The 26,188-nt window shown below is 44.9% G+C and overlaps 2 protein-coding genes and 1 long non-coding RNA gene across 11 annotated transcripts in view; 2 read left to right on the top strand and 1 right to left on the bottom strand.

Annotated features, from left to right (window-relative positions):
- Positions 1 to 11,419, top strand: part of LOC135918012 (BTB/POZ domain-containing protein 7) — a 140,530-nt gene extending 129,111 nt beyond the window's left edge. For all 4 annotated transcript variants that reach the window (XM_065451678.2, XM_065451676.2, XM_065451679.2 and 1 more), the window contains 2 exons: positions 2,130 to 2,515; positions 2,915 to 11,419. In XM_065451678.2, coding sequence (XP_065307750.2) covers positions 2,130 to 2,515; positions 2,915 to 3,064 — 536 coding nt within the window. In that variant the 3' untranslated portion in view covers positions 3,065 to 11,419. The remainder of the gene's footprint in view (positions 1 to 2,129; positions 2,516 to 2,914) is intronic.
- Positions 1 to 15,490, bottom strand: part of LOC135918013 (uncharacterized) — a 104,132-nt gene extending 88,642 nt beyond the window's left edge. For both annotated transcript variants that reach the window (XR_011507302.1, XR_011507303.1), the window contains exon 1: positions 15,404 to 15,490. This is a non-coding gene — a long non-coding RNA (uncharacterized lncRNA). The remainder of the gene's footprint in view (positions 1 to 15,403) is intronic.
- A 1,195-nt stretch (positions 15,491 to 16,685) lies between these two features.
- Positions 16,686 to 26,188, top strand: part of LOC135918021 (protein phosphatase 1 regulatory subunit 21-like) — a 247,346-nt gene continuing 237,843 nt past the window's right edge. For 2 of the 5 annotated variants that reach the window (XM_065451687.2, XM_065451689.2), the window contains exon 1: positions 17,667 to 17,804. Coding sequence is in view for 3 of the 5 variants with exons in the window: in XM_065451686.2 (XP_065307758.1) it covers positions 16,876 to 16,947; positions 17,519 to 17,587; positions 17,667 to 17,804 (279 nt within the window). In the remaining 2 variants the exon portion in view is untranslated. Of the gene's footprint in view, positions 16,948 to 17,518; positions 17,588 to 17,666; positions 17,805 to 26,188 lie in introns of those variants that run through there. The other 3 variants (XM_065451686.2, XM_065451684.2, XM_065451685.2) reach the window with 3 other exon arrangements.

Below are 26,188 nucleotides of genomic sequence, written 5' to 3'. Positions count from 1 at the left end.
CCACAGTGTGTGCCGATTGACTCGACTCCCTCTCCATTCTCATCCGTCCCCGGATCTGCCTTGAGGGACCCCCCGCTCACTGCCTGCTTTCCCGGCTTTCTTGCCATGTATTGCACGGCTTTTTCCCAATGCAAATACTATAGCACTATAGTACTATAATAATGCAGAGCACGTGCCTTCTAGCAAAAACCGACACGCACAGGATCTAAATCCTTAAAATGTCGCAAAGTAATTCTTACCAACGTTTTAAAAGCAATCAATGCCGCTGAGACTTAAGGTATGACACGTTTTCACACATGTTCAACCACGCGGCCATGCTCTCACTTTCCTACCGAAACAGACACAGTAAAACCACTAATAGCTATTAGTCTTGCCACTTCCAAGCTACTATTTAAAGGCTATAAAGACCTAACGTCCCACCCAGTTACACATGTTAAACACGTGGCACGAGAGGACACTGACTATCCTGCAAAACCAAATTTACACGAAACACATTTGCGCACAAAAAAGAGAGGGATAAAAAAAGAACTACCCAATTATATTTATAGGCTAAGAAAAGCCGCAAATCCAAAACAGAAACAAGCTCAAAGCATGCAAAAAAACGTATGATTTCGTTGCCGCCACGGAGCCCTGAAAAGCACGTCCATTTGCTACAATATCTCTGCGTCGGCACATGTACGAAAAGGAGTGCCCTCTGGTGGTGCTGCAAGGAACCCAGCGGCATGTGCGGTATGTGTGCTTCGCTGTGATTACTTGGCCTATTTGGCAAGGGAACAGCCAGGCCGTAGCAACGGTCATGAAACCCGACAAGGTTCGCAAAGAAAAGCTTTGCCTTAAAAGTTTTTGGGTGGAGCATCTCCCCCTTAATCCATACTTGCTGCATAATAATCCATGTGCTAGCTCACATTCTGCTGATTTCATTTTGTTTTGCTTACTTTTGACTGTATCTGATGTAATTGTTTTTGTATAATTTTGCAGTTGACTTGGTGTATAGTTATTGTAAAACTGTATCGTGTTGTGTTTTACAATATTTGTTCTAACCCTCTTTTTCACTGTGTGCATGTGCGTTCCCTCCTTGCTATGATCTCTTGCGAGATTGGAAGTGCTTTTAAATAAAATGAATAAATTGTAAAGCACTAACAGAAATGAATAAATTGTAAAGCACCAATACAAGTTACCACTGACTGCTTTGGTTCTCTAGTGTGGCGCACAATGCGAGAATGACATGCAAGTGAAAAGTGGGGAATACAGACGTAGAACACAACACGAATATATTTAAAACACAGAATAGGAAACAAATATGGGGTAGTATGCAGTGGATTAAGTAATTCTATGATATATTGTAAGAGTTTAAAATTACTAAATGACTCGTGGCCACAGTGATGAAACAACAAAACCAATGTATTGACATGTGTACTTATTTATCCTTTTCTCAGGGACTGCATTTCACCCACTAACAATTTGAAGTTATCGCCCAGCACAAGACGTGCCTGCATGATTGGAAGCTACTGTAATGTTATCGATGGTTGTATGCGTTGTCTGTTGTCACCGAAGCTTGTGTAACCTGATTGTATAAGTGATGCAAATTGTGTAGTACTTTCTTGAAGACATGCAGGCACCAGCGATTACTCTGGAAACTTTTATGACTTGGGTAGAAAAGCCAACGCACTTGACTGGCAGAGCAGATTTTCGCCGATCGCCGTCTGTGGTCGCTGCTATCGTTACTTCTTGAGTGTAGCCTGTTTTGAGGGCACATGTTCGCCCAATAAAACACTAGCTTCATCATTCACAGTTTTGCTGCTTTCTTTACCGTCACTGCTATGTGACAAAATTGTACAGGAGAGTGGACTATAAGAGGAATTGTAATAGCCGGGAGGGATGTAAAGTATTGCTGAAATACTGTAGACAAACAAAAACATATTCAGCAAACTAAGTTATATGGGCCTTGTAGAATATATATGGATTCTTTCCTATTAAATTCTTTCCTTCATCATCCACCATTAGCCATTGGAATAGAGTGGTTATGTTATTCCAGCTTCTGACTTTTATACAGAACTGGGGATGAATGAAATACATAATGAATACAGCTCTCTTGCTGTATTCCAACTCTGTGTATGTTGTGCATGCAGTACTGAGTGAAGAGCTGCTACGGCAGATGCGGCAGCGGGAGCAGGAGTTGCGCCAGGGGGCGGCCCGCGCCTACTCGCTGGGGGCCAATCGCTGTGCCATCAGCCACCAGTTGCAGCTGCGCGTGGTGCGGGAGGCAGGGCTTCCCGACCAGGCTGCCACCTTGCTCGCTCAGGCCCCGCCCCCAAATGAGGACTGGACCCCCGCATCTATGACACAAGACCCCCTGGACCTCATGGTGGCGAGGCCTGCCACTTCGGCTCGAGCTCCACCAAACCCCATCTTGGTCCCGCCTTCACGAGCGCCGCCTCGGCGCTTGGCTCCGCCCTCCGACCTCAGGCTTCACAGGCAACCGCACCTGGGGAGGAGGGCACTGCGATTGGCTGAGGTAGGAGGGAGCGTCTGCTTACAGACCAACACATAGTAGTCTGGACAGATATTATGTGCCAGATATGGTCATACATTAAGTACAGCCAGGCATTTTGTTCATCTGTCCAAATGGAGGCACATTGACACGTGTAGGATTCCAGTTGAAAAAGTTACTTGTGCATGTTTTGATGCCACTGCAAAGTACAGCTCAAAGCAAGGCCAATTGGAATGAAGTTTGTACACTATGCGAAACCAGTTACAGTAAACAGCACTTAGCCAGCCATACATATTGTTCGTGACACTTGCATTGCAGCTCCAGTGCCCTCCGCATCTCACTCCATGTAAATAGGTGATGCTTAACATTTAGGAGAATGAAAGCCATCTTGCCTCACACGCCTTCTTTCTTTCATCCCTTTAGCTGCAGAGTGAGAACAGCAATCTCAGCAAGATGATCCCAGACATCGCCATGGCGACAGCGACCCTCGAGCACCTGGACCTAGCTGAGTCTGACAAGGACAACTATGGCTGTGAGGCTGATGACCTGTCCCCCGTACACATGCTTGTCTGACCCCTGCCACAGCCGCGACGCCGGCACATCAGTCTCCCGTCGCAGCAGCAGCATCAACTTCTGCACCCCTCGCCACTCTGTGTGCAGCCATTATGCTCCTTGGGCGGCCAGTGTGCGCACCCTCGTGAACAACGATTTCTGTCATCGGCCACATCATCTAAGCCGTCTTATGTGTTCAACAACCCTCCCGGACTACTGTTGCCAACGTCCCGGTGGCCCCTTGTACAGTCTCGTGATGACAGCTTTGAGGAACTAGAGAGACACACCTCATCGTCGTGGCGTGTCAGGGACAGCTTTTCTTCATTGGGACGTCGTCCACTGCCCGTGCGTTCGCAGAGACCATGGTTTGCATCTGGTGTACATGACCCTTCTTCCAGAGCCAGGAGACACTGACCTGAGAGATACAGCAGCTGCCTCTCTGAAGCTGATCGCAAGAGGAACAGTGTGACAATGCGATTTATGGGACGCTCTTTGTTTGTTAAAACTGTTATAGCTCGACAGCAATTGTTTTCTTTCCATCTGCTATTTATTTATGATTCAGTCTTCCACTGCTCTTCAGACACAGTGTGGTGTGTAAAGTTTAAATAAGTACCTTGTTGATTGCCAGTTAGAAACTCTGTGTTGTCCCAAGAGGTTATGCAAGCAATGCTGGCACGAAAGCTCTGGATTTAGGTTCTGCCATGTGCAAGGATGCTTGTACAAAGAAGTCCAATCCAAAAGATATTTGTGTTCAAGCTTGAATTTTTTTAGGATAAGCTGTACAAAGTTATTTTGGATGTGACGATGGCTGTCATTTTTTAAATGATTTCTTTGATATGCGAGATTATCTAGCAAGTATGCCTTTTAATACCTTTTTTTTGTTACAGTAGATTTGTTTTGACACAAACATGAGGTGCATTGGAAATCTTGTTGCCTGATCAAGCGTTCAGAGGAGGCTTTACTTCAAGAGCTCATATCTAATCTATACAGTACAGTTAAACCTCGTTATAGCAAAGTCAGATTCATCATAAATATACCTTTGTTATATGCAATAGTTGTTATCAGCACACAATAAAAAAGTTGCAATCAGGTCTCTTAGAAAGAAATGCAAGTTTGATGCCTCCCACAGGCCAGCAAATGGCCTCAAGTAAATTTTGATAGCCCTTTAGTGGCTTGCCATGGTGATATGTGGCAAGGGAACCACAGGAAATTGTATATGTGCACCTTGACACAACCATGTGATCATTGTGATCACGTGAGATCAGCGCATTAGCCTGCGAGCTGCAGCCAAGCCAAGCCGCTTGGCGAAATTTGAAGCATGCATGTCCAAAATGTGCAGTTTCATATTGCTCTTGTTGAATAGCCGACCGCTGAGTTTTTGGACACAATGGGGTCCTCAACTTTGCTACCAAGGTGACTACCTAGCGATTTGCTACCAAGTCTGGCTCATAGATCTCCCTTGATCACCAATGAGGTCTCCAAGTACTAACACATTGACGAGCTTCTCGTGACGACTTGTCACCAGCCATTTCACCGTCTGTCAGCAAATTTTCATTAAAGCTGTAGTACTCCTAAGTTGCTAGGCCTAAACAGCGCCGCTTTATCGAGGGCCTGCGACCAAATTTTCAGTTTGGTGCTGAGTCGATGTGGTGGCAACTTTGTCCACGGCTGTTCTGCTTATGACATTGCGTGCGCAGATAATGGAAAAATTGAGCAGCACATTGTGCAATGTCCATAATTTTGGTTGCCTTAATACAACGGGTTCTGGGTGGGGAAGCCACAAGGAAGTTCGAATAATTGCACTGGTTAGAAAAACTGGCTGCCTGAAAAATTGGTTGGTCACTGTACTTGACATTTTGGCTACTAGAATACATATTTTGAGCTGAATGCAGACAAAAATTTGCTTTTGAATAACCAATACCATGTTTGATGCTGCATTTATGGTTTCGTTACAGCAGGACCCCATTGAAGTAAAGCATGACCAACCAAAATTTACATTTACTTCATTATCAATAATTTGTTATATATCCAAGTTCATTGTACGAAGGTTTGTCTGTGTGTGTGTTTATGGAGACATCATCTTGCTCAGCTTCCACTGAACCAATTTTGGACAAGATATATTGCATTCGACAGAGAATGTCCAAATACTGACTTTTGGGAACAGATTTATACAGGCCTTCACTTATTTAACAAAACTATGTGAAACATCTGAAAATTTCAAGAGAAACATTGTTACATTTATGACCCTGCAACTATGCTATGAAAACATATATCACAATATTATTATTTTGTCAGATTCAATGCTGACAAAATTGATGTTTGGCATTGCAATGTATTATATCACTGGTTTGTGAAAGGAACTTCTCTCTAACCCTTGAAAATGATGGAATGCGTCCATGTATTTCCAGACAGTTATTATTGTCTGACTCTGATGAACTTTACAGAATTGTGACATACAGTAGAACCTCGTTCATACGTTTAAAAAAAAATGTGAGAAAGAACATACTAACCGGAAAAACGTACGATCCGAAGTAGCTAAACAAATTTGACAGACTAAACTATTGTTAACATCTCTATAAAGCGAAGCGTCGCGCCGATTGCTGCGGCTCGGCTCGAGACGCCGATGTGCGTCGAGCTGGTGCTGCTCTGGCAGCCCGAGACGCGTGTTCTTGTTTCCCAATTGCGTGGTGTTTTAAGGGGGCAACAGGAAACCGAGAGGAAATCGAGCTGGTGGGCGATGCCGAATGCCGCCATAGCGAAATGCGATTACAACATCGTGCAGCCTGCAGCAGGAAACTGCAGCTCGTTTGGCTCGTTTAGATTGTCGCCTACTAGAAGCGTGCAGTGCACTACCAGTGGCACTACACACCACGCGCTGTAAAACAGATAGGCGAAGATGCATATCGCAGTAGGTTTGGTGGCGACAGCTGTGAATGCGGTGTGCAATGACTCGGGTGGTGATAATTTTGCTAGTAGCGGGTTAAAAAAATGTGTGCACCATCGCTTTCGCGTGAGACGGGTGGCTATATGCTGTTCTCGATAGCACATGCCTCGCGCCTTTTCTTGTTCACATGGGATCTAGCGGCCGGAAAACTTACACGATCACAGTCTGCAGCAGGGAACGGCGGCGCGTTTCGGTTATCGTGTGATATGCTTTTGAGGGCACCATGCGCTGTGAAACAGATAGGTGAAGATGCTTATCTCAATATAATAGGCGGTGATAGCTGTGGATGCGGAGTGCGACTACCTGGGCAGAGATTTGCTGGGACAGAAATGGGAAACTGAGCGCGCGCTGGCATTTTCATGTGAGATGGGTGGGCGAGTATTGCGGTGAAGCTACTGCGGCGGGCAGCTATATACTGTTCTCGATCGCGCGAGCCTCGTGCATTTTCTTGTTTACATGGGATCTAGCGAGCGGAAAACGTATCATACGATCACAGTTTGGCAATGTACTGAACGTTGGTGCTGAAAAATTGTGTTTTCCGGGAACGTATAAACTGGCAAAAATTAGCGTAATTCTATTGGGTCATTTTTTGTGTTCTTAATCGGGAATGTTGACTCCGGGGAAATGTACGTAACGGGAATGTATCATTGAGGTTCTACTGTATATGTCTTTGATGTAAAGTTGCACTTGGCAGTAGAATATTGTTTTTATTTTTAACTCTTTCGTGCCATCTTTTTTTACATTACAGGCCCTAAGTCCAGTTCTGCTTCCAACAGTCGATGTAACTTCAGCTTTTCTTTTACAACAAATTTTATTCATATCAATTCAGCAGTTGCCTTTATTAGAGCATTTTGTATGTAATATAATCAGAAAGTTGGAGTTGTCCTCAAGCTAAGCTTCGTCGTAAAAGCAGTTTGAACTAGCTCAGCTGATCATCGGTTAACTCTGCTCAGCAAAGATGTTTTACAACTGCGTGAACAAACGACCACAGAGAGAGAGCACACAAGGACAGGTGCCGACTCGCAACTAATCTTTATTCCACAAAGACCACATACAATTAGGAATAAAGTGAGTGGGACCATACCTTCCTACCTACTGCTTGGCGTGCCCATATAAGCCGATCCTGAAAGAAGTGATTTTGTGCCGGTGCCGAGATAGCCGAGCGAGTTACGCAAGGCGTATCTTATAAGAAAGACTTATAAGAAAGAAGGGACATGATTTTGTCAGCGACATCTCAGTTTATCTGCACAACAATGAGTTGAGGTTTATTGATGAATGTAGTTAAGTTGCGTGTTGCTTGCACAGAAAGGTTTTTTTGGTGACTGTGCTTTTTCCGTGCACGCACAGTGGTATATTTCTGGGATGTACTTATATGTGGTCTTTGTGGAATAAAGGTTAGTTGCAAGTCTGCGCCTGTCCTTGTGTGCTCTTTCTGTGGTCGTTCGTTTGCACAGTTATAACACTGCTTACTAATATGCACCAACTCGCCCAACAACAAGTTCTTCTAAGTTAACAAAGTGATTCTTAGAGTGAGATTACTGTATTCGCAGAAAAAATTTTCATGCTGGCAGGATGTCCTTGTAATGACCATGACTGCATTTCGGTCAGCAACTTTTCAAAAATCTTTTGCCGCTTATATTTGGATTCTTAGTCCTTTTGTGCACAGCGAATGCATTTGAAGAGAACTATTTCACTCTTCCTTGTTCGAACACATGGGACATGCAGGAATTCTCACCTTGGGATTGAGTGACTGTTTCATTGATTTCTTGTTTCATTGAACACATTCCGAAGCTACACTCGGGCTATAATAAATTAATAGCAATCGCCAGGGTTTCTTTAATGTGCACTTAAGCTCACGAGCATTTTTTTGGCCCCCATCGAAATGTGGCCACTGAACCACTTAACAGTTTTTGCCTAATACAGCAGCTAAATGAACTTGAATGAATTCTTTTTTTTTTTTGCGTATAATAGAAAAAGCCATATTCTGTGACTCATCATCATCATCAGCCTATTTTATGTTCACTGCAGGACGAAGGCCTCTCCCTGCGATCTCCAATTACCCCTGTCCTGCGCCAACCGATTCCAACTTGCACCTGTGAATTTCCTAATTTCATCGCCTTACCTAGTTTCCTGCCATCCTCGACTGCATTTCCCTTCTCCTGGCACCTATTCTGCAACTCTAATGGTCCACTGGCCATCTAACCTATGCATTACATGGCCTGCCCACCTCCATATTTTTCTGTTAATGTCAATTAGAATATTGGCTATCCCCATTTGCTCTCTGATCCACACCGCTCTCTTCCTGTCTCTTAACGTTACACCTAACATTCTTCATTCTATCGCTGTTGCGAGCCAAATTTTTTTATAGGCCCTCAATTTTTTAAACCCCCCACAATTTTTAAAAGAAAACTAATACAGAAAATTGCAAAAGAAGACATAAGTTTTGTGTTTAGGCGATTCCTTAACTCTGCAAAAACACAGACATAACGACTCTATAAACTGAAGATGACGGAGCACACGATTGTGAACAAATTTTTTATACAAATTTGGTATGCATGTAATGGGCATAAATTGTTTAACTGAGTATTCTAGAAAGTGATCTTCATGAAGCAGTGGTATTTTCTAGAGGTACATGCAGTGTACAATTTTGTCTCATCTGTAATGCTCTAAAAAAAAGTCTGTTCACAGAATTGCTGTAATTCTTTTTTAGTGTTTAAGGACACTAAAGAAATGAAGACTTGCCAGAAAAATTGATTTTTTTTTTATGTAGACGATTCCTAGACCAGAAAGAACGTTTGTCAGAAATATGAATTTTATTCTAAAAAAAAAATTACACTTTAGCAAAGGTGGCACTGGACTCAAATGAGTCTTCCTGTGCAAATTATTCTGACGATCGTGTAAAGCAAGACCACGTGAAAAATTTCTGTCAAGGAGGTTAAGTTTAGTAGGAAAAAGATTTTTTATATGAGGATGGGCTTCACTGTGTACGAGTGAATCTGTGCTCTCAACTTCTTTCTTCAACAACTTCTAGCGCCATCAGATGTTATTTGTGACAAGTGCACCACCTGAGAGAAGTGAAGACTCCACTTGTTGCCTGTCCTGAAAGGGTTAACTGATGAGCTACAGGATGGGAAACTACATTGCATTTTTTTTCTACACGCTTTTTGAGGGCATAAATGCAAAATCTACTTTGAAAGGTCAGTTTAATACTCTGTTTATTTATTGGGAAAAAACTTCACTTGATACTGTTAGCTGTAGAAAAACAGGAGTATTTTTGTTTTAAGTGTATGTGAATTGGGGTAGCTATAGCGTCCTCCTGACCTGCAGGCTTTCCTGGAAAACCTTAGCTGTGTTTCATAGCATTGGAGGCAACAATGTGCACTGTTTAAAGGAACAGCTAACAAGTGATAAAGGCAGTACAACTGGGATGTTTCTTTGTTTTTGTCAGAAAGAAGTAACTGGGTTAATCAATTCGTACATCTTAAGTTGGCCTGTTTTGTACATCAAAAATTATTCTGGGTGCCTTTACACCACATTTCACTAGCTGCGTGTTCCCTTTGACGGCGGATTACACTGAACAATCTTTGTGCAAGATCACAAACCTTAAAGGAGCTGTTAAACACTGTTTGAACATATTAAAGCTAGGCTTCTGTCAACATGTAAGCCAAGTATTATTGCTCTGCATGCAGGAGGGAATTTACAAATCTCGTGCACAACACAGTCTCTCGCTCTCTCCTTCACAATGTCATCATGCAGCTACGTTGCAACAGCCAAGCCCACCAGCAATTATTGACAAATTTCATGATCATGAGAACATTCTCGGTAATACTATTGCTGCTCATTTCGAGTTAATTATGGCATGCAGCAAACTTTGTATAATAAATCACACAGTAAATATGTTTTGATTGAAACTCTACCACACAAGTGTACAGGGTGTCCCACATAACTTGAGCCAAGTATTTAAAAATGAAAAGCGCATCGGGAGTGAATTGAACCACACGCATACTATTCGCAATAGCCTATACTAACTCAATTTTTTTCTTCATAACTCACTAAGTAATAATTAAGTTTAATTACCCAACATTTTAATTATTGACTGAGCACCCCAAGTATGAAACGCAGATTTGTAGAGCATCTTCAGAAACCACCGATCGAGTTGGTTCCTTTACGATATGTCTCATGTTGTCCTTTTTTGGGGGGGTTGCAAAGAAAGCCAGCAAAATATGAAAGAAGCCACTTGACGAAGTGCTTGCACAATGGTATCGTGCTGCTCTCAAGCATGCGTCCAGTGAACAAGGTCGGCTCCCATCGGATCACGGTGAAAATGCATGCTGCTGGCCGAGCGCTGCGGATGAGATAAAGAACGCCCTGCCACTTACTCGTCGCCAGTCTCCACTCGCCAGTTTCAATGTCTGTCTTTGTTGTGAAGTTATGAAGTTGTAAAGCAAGGGCTTTGTTTCGTTTGAAATGTTCTGTTTTTACAATTATCATTAAAAAATTTGAAGACTTAAATCAAAATTCTGCTTGCTACAGAATTTAGCTTCCTCTCTCAAATACAACCAATGTTATTCAAATCGGTTCATTGGTTGTGTAACAAGAGCATTTCTGTGTTTTGATTGTATTTGATTATAGTGAAACTGCGGTTGGTCTTGGGCGTCTTTATAAAAAAAGTTCTTGTTTTGGCCTGCTTGCGTGCACTCAACTAATGCAACATCACATTTTACTGGGCACATCCAAACACTTCTGCGAAGCTTATCATAAGAATAAACTTGCTTTTGTAGTATTAAGAAAGATGGAATAATGCTGCTGACATCTCTTGTCCTTGTAACACAGGGTCATTGTTATTTACGTGACCGTCAGAGTGCTATAAAATTACCCATTGAATATGCCATCACTGTGCTTACTACAGTACATAAGTAGAAGACAATTATGCTTCTCGTCTGCTTTATAACCTTGTAAGCCCTGTTTCTTTCATTACTTCAGCACTGCTAATATATTTTCTTTCTGTATAAGCTAGCTTGAAACTATATTGTGCTATGTATCCTAAATTCGTTAAAACATCTCATCTGTCACGACTCATAAAAATCTAGAGTTCCCATTTCAATAAGTTTGGAGTTAAAGATTGTTAGGCCTACTTTCAGACAAAGCCCAGTCGTTTTCCTGAGGCATTGCGAATGCTGTACATAAACAAAACATGCAGTTTGCAACTGAACCTTATTGTTTAAGAACATTCCCTAAACACTAAGTTTGCATTTCTATGCATCACTGTTTATCACCTGATATGGCATCTGTTTCTGCTTTACTGGAGCATGACGATGTATTGACATTTTCTTTTCCCATTGGGGAGCAAATAATGCTCTTAAGCTATTTGTGCATTAAAAGAGATGGGGACCATAGTGGGCAGTGCAAATAAAATGGAATGTGTTTATACACTTTGGCATGCCTGAAGCCTACTGTATCTTTCCAACTTTTATTCAAGATCCGGCACATTTTGTAGATTTCGTCATGACTGTCTTCAGCCTGCACAGTCATAACTGTATGATGTAATGTGAGATAATTAATGCCTCTGGAGGTGTGATGTATTGATGTTGCACGTCTGCAGCCATATTTTGTAATCCACTTTATTTTCCATTTGCTTTGCAATCTGTCATTAGCTCAGAGCCATTGTTATCAAGCCATTGGCCTTTTGATGCAACATAGAAAATGAAATCGGGCCTGAACGTCATTGTGGTGAAAAGTTTTCAGGAAGATCAGCTCCTTTGTGCAACGGATGATAAGAAATCAATATTGGAATATTGAATGTATGGTGTCGGGATCTCTGGCATCGCACGGGAGTACCGACCACTGCGAGTTCGGGCTTAACGAGCACAGGGCCGCATCAGCTGTTGGCTCTTGTAGTCTAGCATGCCGCTGCATTCGCGCTTAAGGAGGCCCCGAGCGCTGTGCACGTATGAGAACACACAGAAGTATTATAGGTGTTCTGTGCACACAGGATTGCCCTAAGCTAGCGGAAACCATTTATTTGTCTCCGGCAGGTGTGCATGAGCCTGGCTTCTCGTCTGGCCTATCCACGCTGACGATGATGGTGATTTATTGGCATCCCCTTTAAACTTGGGTGGTGAAAAATAGTCACCTAGCCTGCTTGAGTCACTCAGGTACACGCGGCGCACACGACGACTGTGCTTGCTGCCACTAGTTCAATCTTGCGGTGAGTATTACTGCAAAAATTGCATTCTAGTAGTTATGGTGGCTGGAGGAGTATGTGTGCCAACCGACCCACCCGGGGTGTAGTTCGCTACTTCTCCGCATCATGACGCAAAAGTGGTGCTGCGCTCAGTACAACGGCACAGTGGTAGTACTCAGCGGCGCATGTCATCTGCTACTTGTGGCAGGCGGTAAGCAACAAATAAAGCATTCAGAGTGAAAACTTTCATCTGTAGCCATCAGTTTGTGCAACGAGAAGATACATACTGGCAGAGTCCTTCCAAGGACTCTGATATGGGTCTCTGTTGTTGTGTGTTTGTAAGTTGCTAAAATATGTTGAAGCTTGTACAATGAAAAGGTGAGGGGCATGGTTAGCAGTAGCTCATCTCCTATGGTGAATAAGCAGAGTCCGCACCAAATAATGATGGTATTTCTGCTTCAGAGAAGATCAACAAGCACATTCGGTGCAGCACCTTGTGAACTGGTTCAGGTGGCGCACGTAAATCGAACGTGTCTTTATTTCTTTGCCCTGAACTATAAATCACGGGTGCCTGTAAAGCAGCATTGTTTTCAGTGCTGACGAGAGCAGCAGTGGACACAGCTTGTGGGCAATGGACGCTTCTATGAACAGTTCCTCAAGCGCGGTTTCACCCATGTTGGCTAAGGAAAGTTTACCAAAGGTGCAATAATATGGTGCTTCCACTCATCTCTGTAATACGATGCCCGAGAAAATAAGAGCGAACATTATCTGGAGCTGTGATCATGCAACATAATTATGACCGCAAACCCTCTCTGAGCAAAACTGTGAATGAAGAATGAACCCTGTGCAAAAAACTACATCATTATTTCTCTGCCGGCGCTTGTGGAGCTTGTCATCGTGTACGTCTTGCATCATGCTCAATAACTGGATTTGGAAGTGGAAGGTTTCATGGTTGCCACATGTTCTCTTTGGGTGAAATTAGTTTTTATGCATAAGCGTACATCGTTCACCAGTGAAATCGAAGATGCAATGTTTGAAGCCGTGAAGGAAGCGAGTGCCTGGAGGTGGAGAAGAGAATTGTACACTAAGAAAAGTACGAAGGAGCCTGTTGGGGATGGATGCATTGAGCGATGAGACTGAACCCTTTACTGTAGAAGTGCTGCTTGCTGGGCCAGTTGGTTCATACTCAAACTCGGGAAAACCAGCGAAAAAATTTAGATGCGAATATGACGGAAAGAAGGGAGCCTACAATGCTGCTACTGTAGAAGCGCTGCTTCCTAGTGTTGTGGTCTCTCTTCTTTCCATCATGTTTGCAACTCAATTTATTCGCAGGTTTACTCAAGTTTCAGTATGAACCCTTTAAATTGGGCGGCGGCACATGCCATTCAACCGTGACTAGTAATATATATTGTACTTAGCGAAGGGTGAGTTTCACTCTTGCCTTCATTTTAGCCACCAATAAGATAACCTCCGCTTGGTTTTTGTACTCGCCTAAGTTCTATTTTGCCTCCATTGACCCTAAACCCCAAAGCTTTGAAAAAATCAGCTTCGTTGCTTTGAATTTTAGGGCGAGAAGCTCTTTACAGAAGAGCAGCTGGTGTTCAGCTGTTTTCTTTTCCTCTCCACGTACTCCTTTCCAAATGCACAGCATTATGTGTCTATCCCTTGGTACTTGAGTCCTGCTGACTTCAAACAACATTGAGCTCTACATAGAATTATTGCAGATATTTTCTTCACCAATTGACCACTTGCAGAAGTCGGAGCGCCACCTAGCGCGAAAAACAGGAAGCTTGCGCCTCGCCGCTTGGTTGGAAAACATCCCGGCTCCAGCCTTGCTTTGGTACGGCGGCATCGAGTGGCGACGTTGTGTTTGCAGAGCTTCTTTCACGTTTTGTGAAAGCGTCGACGTTCTTTGGTAGTTGCCATATATGACCTGCCTTAAATATGATTGAAGAGGACTTCATTCTCTTGCCGTTTTTGCAAATAGGACGGACAACTTACTTCTCAGAGGGCTGCATAACGAGCGACAATGCGTGGGGTTATCTTCATGCCAACACTTCGTCCGTTTGTCAGGCACACCGCCGATGGGCTTTAAAAAAAAAGAGGGTTAGGTTAAGCACATAAAACTTAACGTAAACACCGTGGACCCTCCACTTGGCCTCATAGGAGCTACGTACACGCCATCCATGAAGTCGGGCATCTACGGGGTTACAGCATAGTTCACAAAAGCCATTGGCGACATTGCCGGAGAGCACTGTGAATGTCTGGCCGGATGAGTGCTTTACGCGTTTCGCATTCCCCGAACTCTTAGTTGTTGCATGGAACAATATATGTACACGTTCTAGCTTGCAAATTTGATATTCATCTCGTGCTGTTTCGCCAAACTGCTGTGTTGCATGATTGTGGTTTACGAAGCCGTATCCCAAATGTCGCATGCGCTATATGTACGCAGTAGGTTATTCAGTCTGTTTTTGCGAGCGCTAAGGCCTCAAAGCTTACGCCAACCTATTTTATTATACGTTATATCAGCTTAAATATGGGCAGCGCGTGCGTCCGCAGGCCAGTAAGCTCTCGCTTACTCGCGAATACTCATCAAGGCAGATAGTTTGACGAATTGGTTCGAAGTCATGGTGGAAGAGAGCGCAACACAACTGACATGTAGTACGGAAAAAAAAAGAAGACGAGCGGAGACTCACACTGGCCGCATCTGTTTGCGCCGTTTTTCACAAATTGCTTAATCGTACTCGCATATAATCAGGGTCACTCAGAGACGAGCGCGAAGGAAAACTGCATTCTTTATATTTTACAGCCTCAGCAAGCCCTGCCAGCACGTCGCTGGCCTTCTGTTCAGCGTTGCAGAACTGGCAGGAGATGACAAGGGAATAGTTCATGGTTATATTGCGCTCAGTTTTACACAGACGATATTAAGAAAGGACAGGACGTGGACGGATGTAGCGCTACATCCGTCCACGTCCTGTCCTTTCTTAATATCGTCTGTGTAAAACTGAGCGCAATATAACCATGAACGTTCACCAACTAGCCCCCTTCATTGCTTTACTAAAAGGGAATAGAAGTCGCCTGCATAAGCCACAGATCCTAGAATGCACTGTTAGCTGCCACGGCGTGCCGTCCGGGTTCGACCGCTTCACCGCTGCCGTCCACAAACTTCTCCACATTAACCTTCGCGGGCGGAAATCTGAAGAAATTACTATTTCTATTTCCATAATAATACCTCGTGCAGCCGAAAGCGACTCAGTTGGCCGGCATGTCACGCCCGAGCTGCGCAGTTTGCTTTCCAACCACGGAGACGGCGCTCACGAAGCGCCGCCCCGCGGCCGGTTTTGGCGCATGCGCAGTCGTACTTCTGCAAGTGGTCCATTGCCTGCTTGAAAGTTCCGTATGTTCGCAGTGATGATTTCGTCTACATCCCTATTTTCCATGGATCCCTCTCTGTTTCTTTAACCTTTTTATTAGGTGACATTTTTTAACCTATGTTTTTCTTATGAGACAAGGAAAACTTGTGAGCGATGCACGGCATCAGCACACGCACAACCTTTCACAGGCATGCCGGTACAGCTAGGGACAAACACATACAAAACGATCAAAGAAACTTCTCTTCCGTAGTACCTAGGCAAAGTCGTATCGTAAGAAGCCAACAAACACAGACATTAAGGATATATAGTGGAAATCACTTGCGTTTAATGAACGAAATAAAGAAACGATAAATTAATGGAAATGAAAGTGGATGAAAAAACAACTTGCCACAGGTGGGGAACTATCCCACAACCTTTGCATTTCGCGTGTGATGCTCCACAAATTGAGCAACTGCGGATGGGGAAACTGCGCCGCGGGAGCTCGATTCGTAGAGCATAGCACGCGAAATGCGAAGTTGTGGGATCTTGTTCTACCTGTGGCTCGTTGTTTTATGCGAAGCATACTAGCCGCACAACCACGCTCTTCCTTGCTGCGCCGCGCGCGGCAGCGTAGCTACCATATGACGTCATAACAGCTGCAAAAGCGGAGGCTCAACTCGTGCGCTCGCTTGCGGCCGCGTAGCTACATAGCCGGGTCGCAGCTCATGCGCTCGCCTGCATGAGTTGTTTCTTCGTCTAGCCGAACCAAAAATAGCCAAGCAACAGCAGTTCACCAGGCTAAACAGTGGTTCAACAACTAAAATGAAGGCTAGTATGCTTCGCATCCTGGGCTTAACCTTAGCTAAGCCACAGCCATTTTTTTTTCATCCACTTTCATGTCCATTCATTTATCGTTTCTTTATTTCGTTTATTAAACACAAGTGATTTCCCCTATGTTGTCCTTGGTGTTGTTGGCGTCTTATAAGACTATGATATGACTAATAAAAACTGGGCCCCTCGGTTAACCCCCTTTCTTCTATTCAGGGAGCAAAGGCCCCCAGACTTAACTCTGCTGCGCACAAATGTCGGGCGATTCCTGAAATGATCGTCTCACGACGCCGGCTGCCGCACCGACTCTGGATTGAAATCGAGTGGCTTGACACAACTTCATTTTGTATGAAAACAAGGGGCCGCGGCGGTCGCGCTTTCCGTCAGACAGACTGTTATCACCTGTGGTAGAGCGTACGCTTATGGTGCGCTGCTGGTAGTTCGGCCTGGTTCGGCGCCAACTGCGGTGGGTGGCCCGCAGCCACTTGTCTGTGGCCCGATATCACTACACCGCGCGAGCTTGATGGACGAGTCAGCCTCTCCCGAAGGTGGCTTGCCGGCAAAGTATCAGAAACTCGCCTATGAGTACTCCAAGGTAGCGCATGCATTGACGTGGGGTCAGCCTCCCTGCCGCGAAAACAGTGTCGCGTGAAGGCGCGTTTAAGTGAAAGCACTCGCTTCGGTTCGTTTTTTTTTTTTTTTTGCATGACTGTGCACGTCATTAGAGGCCGCAGGGGCGCGGAGTTCAGACCTGAAACTTGCGCAGCGTTGCGTCTGGCTTCGGAGGGGGTGGAGATAGCGGCTTCTGCAGAGATCGGTCATACGAGAACATACGTTTTGGGTCGTTGTTGCTAAATACATTTACTTCAACGCCAATCGCACTCCGCGTCAAACAAGCAACTTTCGAATATATGTTAAAGACGTGCTTGCCTGTTCTCCTTGGCATGCGCACGCGCGCCGAGATTCGCTTCATTGTTATTGCTTTGTGCACGCTGTTGTAAAATCGTGCGTCTGTAGTTAAGAGATCGCCTGGTCGGTACCTACATATAACGCAGCTGGTGTATCTGTAACGAGACATCTGCCGTGATATCGCGATTGCACGCTGCTTTTCGCAACATCTGTTTGTTCAGATCTTGCGCAACCGGCTGCTTTTTGTTCTGTGACAGCTACGTGCGCAAGCTCAGGTCCTCAAGAAGGCTGTGGCAGATGAGCAGGTCAAGAATGCCGAGCTCAAGGTAAATCAGCGTACTATATGGCCATGATCGTTTACTACTTCAGGAAGTACGTCAGCCTTATATTCCCCATGCTTTCCAGGACTGCTTGAAGGACAAAGATCAGGGGATGCGCAAGCTGCTACAGGAAGTTGAAAGTCTGAATTTCTGCAACCAACAGCTAACAAAGCGAGTCGGCTTCCTCCAAGAAGAACTTGAAGATCGGTCAAAGAAGAATAAGGTGGGGACGCACTTTCCTTACAAAATATAACTTGAATGATTCAGTATGAACGTGTACATCTACTTTCCGAGATGACTGTATAATAGGCAAACTGCTATTTCAGCATTCTGGGCAATAGAGCACACACAGTTATCAAAACATTTGCAGGCTATGGGAACAAAAGATGAAGCCAGGCAGCCTGCTGCCTGCACTTATTGCTCTGAACACGGGCACTGCACTTAGAGCTCACAAATGTGCGACTCGTGACTTTAGCATTGTTGCGGTGGCCTGCTGGATCTTTAATAATTCATGTTGCACGATTATTGAATGCGCTGTTTGCGAGCACCTTGTAACAGCAAGATCATACATGTATATAAGTTACTCAAGAAAAGTAATAAAGTTAATTTACTGAGTACCTGGCAGAAAAGTAATTAAGCCATATTTACTTGGTACTAAGCTGACCCCAATTCTAAGCAGACACTAAAAGATAAAGCCAGAAAGAAAAAAAAAATGTCCTCCTGTGTAAGATGATAAAAAAAAGCACTAACCATTTGAAGTCTCAAAGAATGTCTATTTTGGTGAAACTAGCAGCGAATGTGCTGCAGCATACCGCATGCATCTAGTCACTGGATTCCTTGTTGCTTTCCTTTTCCCACAATGCATTGTCTTCTGTACTGCCCAGTGAAATGGAAATACAACACTTCCTAAATGCATGTACAATGATGACGGCTGAGATGTCCTCCCATGCACTTGCACCAAACAGCCACACAGGCAAAATCCTCATTCCTAAGCCAACCTATGACTTTTGTATCCTGCTTCTTAAAAAAAATGTAATGACTTAATACATAATAATTACAGTACTGTATTTCAGAAAGTACTTGAGCTCAACACTAGTTGATGTAAAAAGTAACTGTTACTTTCAAGTTAATTACAAGTCATATATTTTTAGAGGACAATAATGAAGTATAGCATTTCTACACTGATTAAAAGTGAAAAATGGGCGAGTTGGTATGGAAGCGTGGCTAAATTCAGAGTGTAAACTACTGGGACACAAGCCGACCAACCTAAATACTTGTACTCATACACTGTATAACAAAATTTGAATATGGCAACTTGCCTCCTGTTTTTCACTAGCTGTCACCGATAAACAGGGGCAACATAAATGGGAGCTAGATTTTATGGATGCAAGTAATCAAGGTTTGAAAGTTATTGCTATAGTTGTGCACATGTTATAAGGCACTTTGCAAATGACCTTCCAAAAATTTTGTTGCAGGAAATGTGTTTCCTATTAAAGATAGTTGTGTAGACTTTATAGCGTATGTGGAGTTAAAATATAGTTTAAAATTTTTGAACTATTGACTTCTGAACTATGAACCATGAATGCTTCACAGTTAGACTATTTCTATGCCTTCACACTGGCTCTTGGTGGCTGATATGCCGGACCTCAGCACATGGGGGTTGGACCCTCCCGCGAATAGCCGTTATTGGATATTGCCGTTGAGTGCAGGAGTTGGCTGACATTGAGGAGGATTTTGAGATGAAACTGTAGATTAATTTACATTATTTGCAGTAATAACACAAACTAATGAACAGTCATAAAGTCATCGATGGCCGGCAGCAAATCGGACGCTGCAGCCCGTGGCAAGAACGAAAGAAGTGAATGAATAAAAGAATGAGCGTCTTTTCTCCCTGTCTCCCTTTTAACCCGTTCGGTCTCTCGGGGTCACGTCATTTTCGGCCAATCATCGAGCCCACTCAAGCGTTGTCATTTTCCTCCAATGGTAGGCGCCCGTGCAAGTGCCGTCGCATTTGGCAGGTGGGGTCGCTCCAAGGGCTCCACTGTCGGACGGGTGACTTACCACCGGTGTAGCCTTGGTGTTGCTTGCCTCCCCATCTGAAAGCGCTCAGCTGGAGGAGACGGGTTGTTTTCGAATGACCTTTTAGAGCTGCAAAACAGCTTTACTTGGGACCAAGATCAACTGCGTCGAACCGTGCCAGGCTCCCGTTGCACTTTCGGGAAGAGTCAAGCAGGGATGGGACAATATCTCAACGTGCGGCACGTGAGGTGGGGGTCACCCACTTGTCTGACAGGTCCGGGAACGTGTTAGACGCGCCCCTGCACACCCTAATTGGAATGCGATGGCGATTGGATGTGGTCGGGGAACTCGAGTGATGCCAGAAGAAGGGTCCGTATCCAACACTTCCTCCTAGCCCTGGTAGTTCAGAATGGCCGGTGAACTCAATTCGCTGGCCATGAGGAACGCTGATGTAACATGTAGTGCACTGGTGACAAGCCTCGAGTGACGAATTTCAGGATCTCGGGCCCTGGAAAACGAATGTAAAACAAACGAAACAACATAGCACTGCACCATGTGCAAGTGCACGCTCTTCACCCCGGACTTGCCAGGCTATTACTATATCAAAATCAACCCTGTATTTTTTCCCCAATTTTGATAAAGCAGTTCCAACCACCTTTCTAAACAGCTTTCCATATCTCCTCGAATGCTGACAAGGCCAGAGTGATATTGTTGTTGCAAAAGAAACGGGAGAAAGTTAAACTTTTATAACTGTACACAACCAAAGTTTTGAAGCTACAAGTATGACTTCCAGCCCATAATAACACTTCCTACTTCGTTAGTTGAAGGAAGGAAGGTAATGAGTTGGTTGACCGAAACAACCGGCTCAAACCATCCGCGTTCGCATTTAACTTGCCCCTTTTGTAATGGACGTATTCCTAGACAATTAGGCTCGATCTGAGGAAGCGTCCCTTCTTAGGGGACATGTGTCTGAGCCAGGTCAGATGACAGTGGTCAGTCTCGATAGTGAATTTAGCTCCGTACAGATAAGATAATTTCTGGACCGCTCAAACTAAGTAGGCGCATTCTTTTTCGGAAGCGCTGTACACCTCCTCTCTGCACGTTAATTTTCGGCTAGCATACAATACCGGATGCTCCTCTGTGTCTTTGCCCACCTGGCTGAGGACGACTCCCAACCCTCTTTCACTAGCGTCGCACTCAACGATAAATTACTTAGAATAATTGGAGGTACGAAGCACTGGTCCTGAGCTCAGAACTATTTTCAGGTGCTGAAATGCACTTTCTTTGGCCTCATTCCATCGAACTTTTTCAGGCTCTCCCTTTCGGAGGGTGTCTGTAAGGGGGCTTGCTACCTGTGAGAAATTTAGAATGTATCGCTGGTAATATCCTACGAGCCCCGGAAAGGCTTTGACATCCTTCTTAGTTCGCGGTTCAGGTAAGTTATTGATAGGCCCTATCTTTAGTTTGGAGGGCCGCCGCGTTCCTTGTCCTACAACATGCCCTAAGTAATATCATAAGAAGCCAACAAACACTGACACAAAGGACAACATAGGGGAGATTACTTGTGCTTAATAAATGAAATAAAGAAATGAATTAATGGAAATTAAAGTGGATGAAAAAACAACTTGCCACAGGTGGGAACCGAAACCACAACATTCGCATTTCGCGTGCGATGCTCTACCAATTGAGCTACTGCGGCGCTGTTTCCCCATCCACTTTCTTGGGTATTTATGTGTCCTTGTAGAAGAACCCTGGGAGTGTTAGCCAGCGCCACCACTCGCATACCTTGGCGGCGGACGTGGAACGTCCTTTTTGCCGCAGGCGTCACGAGAACGTGATCTTTTTGGGTGAAGGCAACTGGTCAATAAACCCACACATGCTACCTGAAGGCATCAATGTTGCCGGATTCGAAACCCTCGTTATGTAATAAACGAGGGGAGGGGGTTAACCGAGGATCCCGATTTTCATTAGTCATATCATAAGAAGCCAACGAACCCACAACCTTCGCGAAATGCGAAGGTTGTGGGTTCGGTTCCCACCTGCTGCAAGTTGTTTTTTCATCCACTTTAACTTCCATTAATTCATCATTTCGTTATTTCATTTATTAAGCACAAGTAATTTCCCATATGTTGTCCTTGGTGTCAGTGTTTGTTGGCTTCTTATGATATGACTAATAAAAATCGGGACCCTCGGTGAAGCCCCTCTCCTAGTTTATGCCTTAGGTAAGTAACTTGTGAACACCCAAAGTTGCACTTTTCGGTCTTTACTGTTAGACCCACATCTCGTAGACGTGCTAGCAACTTCCTTAAGTGCTCCATGTGATCGTTCCAGCTGTTACAAAAGATGGCCACATCATCTAAGTAGGGGATCGTGTAATCTTGTAGGTCTTTCAAAACAATATCCATCAGCTTGGAAAAGCTAAATGGTGCGTTCTTAAGCCCGAAACTTAACATTAGTGGTCAAAATGTGCCAAGCGAGGAAGTGAGTGCTGCCTAGCGACTTGAGCTTTCTGACATGGGCACCTGCCAGTACACCCTAAGTAAGTCGATTGTTGAAATGTATTGGGCTCCGCCCACCCGTTCAACTCATTCTTCTATGTTAAGTATAGGGTAAAGTCGGCCCCTTGTAATCGCATTCAATTTCCTATAGTCCACACATGGACGCGACTCCTTCCCGCTTGCCTCTACGAGAATCACCGGGGAAGTGTAATCACTGTCTGCTGGCTCAATGATTCCCAACTCAAGCATTCGTTTGATCTCTACTTCCATTATTTCTCGCTGATGAGGTGAGACCTGGTACGGTTTGGATTGGACGGGCTCGTCTGATGTCAACCCAATCTCATGAGTAATGAGTGTCGTCCTCCACGGCCGGCTACTGAAGCATTGGCAAAATTCCTCAAAGTTTCCGGAGGTCGCTTACTTGATCGGCCTCGAGAGCCAGTCGGTTTACAGACAGATTCAGGTTGTCCTCTGTGGAGTGTTCCGCATCTGTCACTGTCGCTAAAACTGGAATTTCGACCGCTACTTCTTCAAATGTGTTTACTACCATGTTCACAACCTCTTCCCTTCCACAGTGAGGTTTCATTAAATTGGCAGTGGTAAATGATTCCTTTATTCTTTTTTCTATAAACTTCTAGGGTGTAGTTAGCCTCCGATATCTTCTGGGTAATCTTAAACGGGTCCATCCCACTGTACCTCAAGTTTGTTTTTTCGTGAAGGCCTCAGGATCATGACCCTGTCGCCTACCTCAAATGTTAGCCTATGCGCATTTCTGTCATAGTACCCCTTTGTGGTTTCCTGGGCCTCTTTTAGGTTTTTTTAAACCAGTTCTCGCGAGACACTTAAGCGATCCAGTAATTTTAAAGCATAACTCACCACCGTCTGGCTTTAACCTGTTCCTTTCCACATTTTTCTTAACATTCTAAGGGGGGAATGGATCGTCCGACCGTACACCAGCTTGGAAGGAGTAAACCCCGTTGCCTTATGTGGGACCGTTCTCAACGCGAACAGGGTTGCGGGTAAACAGTCCTCCCAGTCTGCTTTGTGTTCATGGCACAATGCACGTAGCACTCTTTTAAGCACCGAGTGCATCTTCTCAACGCTGTTTGATTGTAGATGATACACGGAGCTGTGTATCAGCCACACACCACACCTTTCTAGAAACGTTGTGGTTAAAGCAATTGTAGATACCGTCCGCTGGTCAGCCGGAATCTCTGCAGGAAAACCGATTCGTGCAAACGGGGACAACAGAGCATCAACTATCTTGGTGGAGCTCAGTTCCTTCAAAGAAATCGCTTCAGGAAACTTTGTCGTGGGGCAGAGCATGGTTGAAAGGTACTTGCACCCTGATCAGCTCGGCGGCAAGGGCCCAACTGTGTCGATCACCAGCCGAAGGAATGGCTCCGTGATTAAGAGAACCAACATTAAAGGTGCCTTGCACTTATCTTCCTGCTTCCCAACACGCTGACACGCGTCACAGGACCTTACATAATTTTCCACGTCCTTAAAGCACCCTGGCCAGTAATATTCTAACAAGAGCCTCTCCTTCGTTTTGTTGATTCCTAGATGACCCGACCAGCCATTTCTGTGACACAAAGTCAGGAGATACGCCCGATACCTTTCTGGAACAATTAACTGATCGAGGATACGGCCCCTACGATCTCGGTAGTGTCTATACAGCATTCCTCCCTTTTCATGGATGGTAACATTGCGCCTAGCTATGGCCTCTTTCGCGTTGTAGTGTAAACGTGTCAGAGTTTGGTCCCTCTGTTGCTCCACGCTGAGCGACTCTGTCCACCTGGAGAAGCTTGTCAAAGCTCCCAGAGGCAGGTGAAAGTACAGAGCTGCTCTGCCTTTCTGTTACTTCTACTGATAACCTTTCTTCGCTACGTGTGTTTTCTACTTTTTTTACTTACGTCACTTTGACCTCCCAGCCACAGGTTCCTGACGGTGTATATGTGCTTCACCCCATCATCGACATGCTTTTGAACCGAAATGGTGCTGTTCCACATACGTTGGTCACCGTTACTAATAATGATGTCGTTCTACTGCTTCTGAATTTCGGCCGGTGCCCTCAAGTGCTTCTGGCCAGCATGTTTGTGGCCAGCGTTTCTAGTGGTTGCGAATTTGACATTGAGCGTCTAAATGCTGAGAGTGGCTTATTAGTGCCAATTGCAGCTGACAGCTCTGGTGCCTTAACAAATGACTTTGCGAAAGTGATTGCACCTGACCTCACCTCTGCACAGGCCACAGACATACGACTCCTGCTTGAATCGTACAGTGGCGTCTTTGATTTCGGTGACGAGCCTTTAGGCCAAACATCTGTTGTTCACCACCGTATAAACACTGGAGATACGAATCCTATTCGTTGGCGTCCCTATCCTGTATCACATGCTGAACGTCGAGTCATGCAATCAGAAGTGAACAAAATGGTTTGCAAAGGGGTCACCAAGCCATCACCCAGCCTTTGGGCTTCGCCTGTCATCCTTGTGAAAAAAGAAAGATGGTACCTGGCGTTTTTGTGTCGATTATCGGCACTTAAACAAGATCACACGAAAAGTGTCTACCCACTACCACGCATCGATGACGCCTTGGACTGCTTGCACGAAGCTAACTACTTCTCGTCCATCGATCTTCGATCCGGCTACTGGCATATTTCAGTAGATGAAATGGACTGCGAGAAGACGGGCTTCATCACGCCGGATAAAGTCATGCCCTTTGGCCTATGCAATGCTCCTGCGACATTTGAACGTACGATGGACTCTCTTCTGCGGGGCTACAAATGGACCACCTGTCTTTGTTACCTTGACAATGTTATTGTTTTTTCTACCACGTTCGGCAGCCACCTTGATCGACTCGCTGCCATTCTTGTGGTCTTCTGAAAAGCTGGCCTTCAACTGAACCCCACGAAATGTCAATTCGGGTGCCGTCAGATCACTGTGTTGGAACACCTCATTGACGCATCCGGTGTTCGACCAGATTGCGAAAAGGTTAACACCGTACGCAGTTTCCCTGTGCCATGTTCTGCCTCTGACATGCGCTGCTTCGTCGGCCTGTGTTCTTACTTTCGCCGTTTCGTCAAAAACTTCGCCGACATTGCTCAGCATTTGACAGATCTTCTAAAGAAGAACATGCCATTCTCATGGGACCCGGAGCAGGCTCACGCGTTCGCCGCTCTCATCGGGTTTCTGACCACCCCTTCCATACTTGCCCACTTTGATCCATGTCTGCACCGACCGAAGTCCACATTGACGCAAGTGGCTTTGGTATTGGCGCTGTTCTCACCCAACACCAGAACGGTACCGAGTGTGTGATAGCTTACGCCCGCCGCCTGCTGTCACCTGCTGAGAGAAATTACTTCATCACCGAGCGGGAGTGCTTGGCTTTAGTTTGGGCTGTTGCCAAGTTCCGGCCATATTTGTACGACCGCATGTTTTCGGTCATCGCCGACTACCACGCACTCTGCTGGCTGTCTTCCCTACGGGACCCGACTGGACGACTTGGTCGCTGGGCTTTGCGGCTCCAGGAATTTTCATTTAGTGTCCATTACAAGACTGAATGCCTCCGCAAGGACGCTGACTGCATCTCCCGTTGCCCCGTGGATCCTTATGATCCTGTTGCGCATGATTCAGTGACCTGTGTGATGGCTTTGACTGACATGACCAACATGCGTGCTGAACAACAATGCGGCGCATCCTTAGTGAAGCAAACTTAGTGAAGGAATGGCTGTTTCACTCCTTGAATATATAGCCTGTTGGCCCCAGCAGTCATTGCCACTGTGGTAGTGGCAGCCCATAGAATCTTATTTGCTTTGTTTGTAGAAGTGACAAAACACACTTCAGAGGCACATATAGGAATGCATTTCCTGGAACTTCAGTATGAGCACTCTTGCACAGAATTCCACACCGACGCTACTAAGTCACATGCTGGCATGTCTTATGCAACAGTCGATCCATCTTTCTCGGAGTCAAATGTCCTGCATCCTGAAACAAGTCTCTTTATGGATGTGGCCTATGCACTCCTGTTAGCTATGAAGCATATCAGGAAATCAAAACTTAAAGAAGCATATACACAGATTCCCTAAGCATTG

This window comes from Dermacentor albipictus, chromosome 7, assembly GCF_038994185.2.
Source record: "Dermacentor albipictus isolate Rhodes 1998 colony chromosome 7, USDA_Dalb.pri_finalv2, whole genome shotgun sequence".
Taxonomy (NCBI): Eukaryota; Metazoa; Arthropoda; class Arachnida; order Ixodida; family Ixodidae; genus Dermacentor; species Dermacentor albipictus.
Note: the sequence above shows the minus strand (reverse complement) of the source record. Positions and strands in the feature narration are given on the sequence as shown.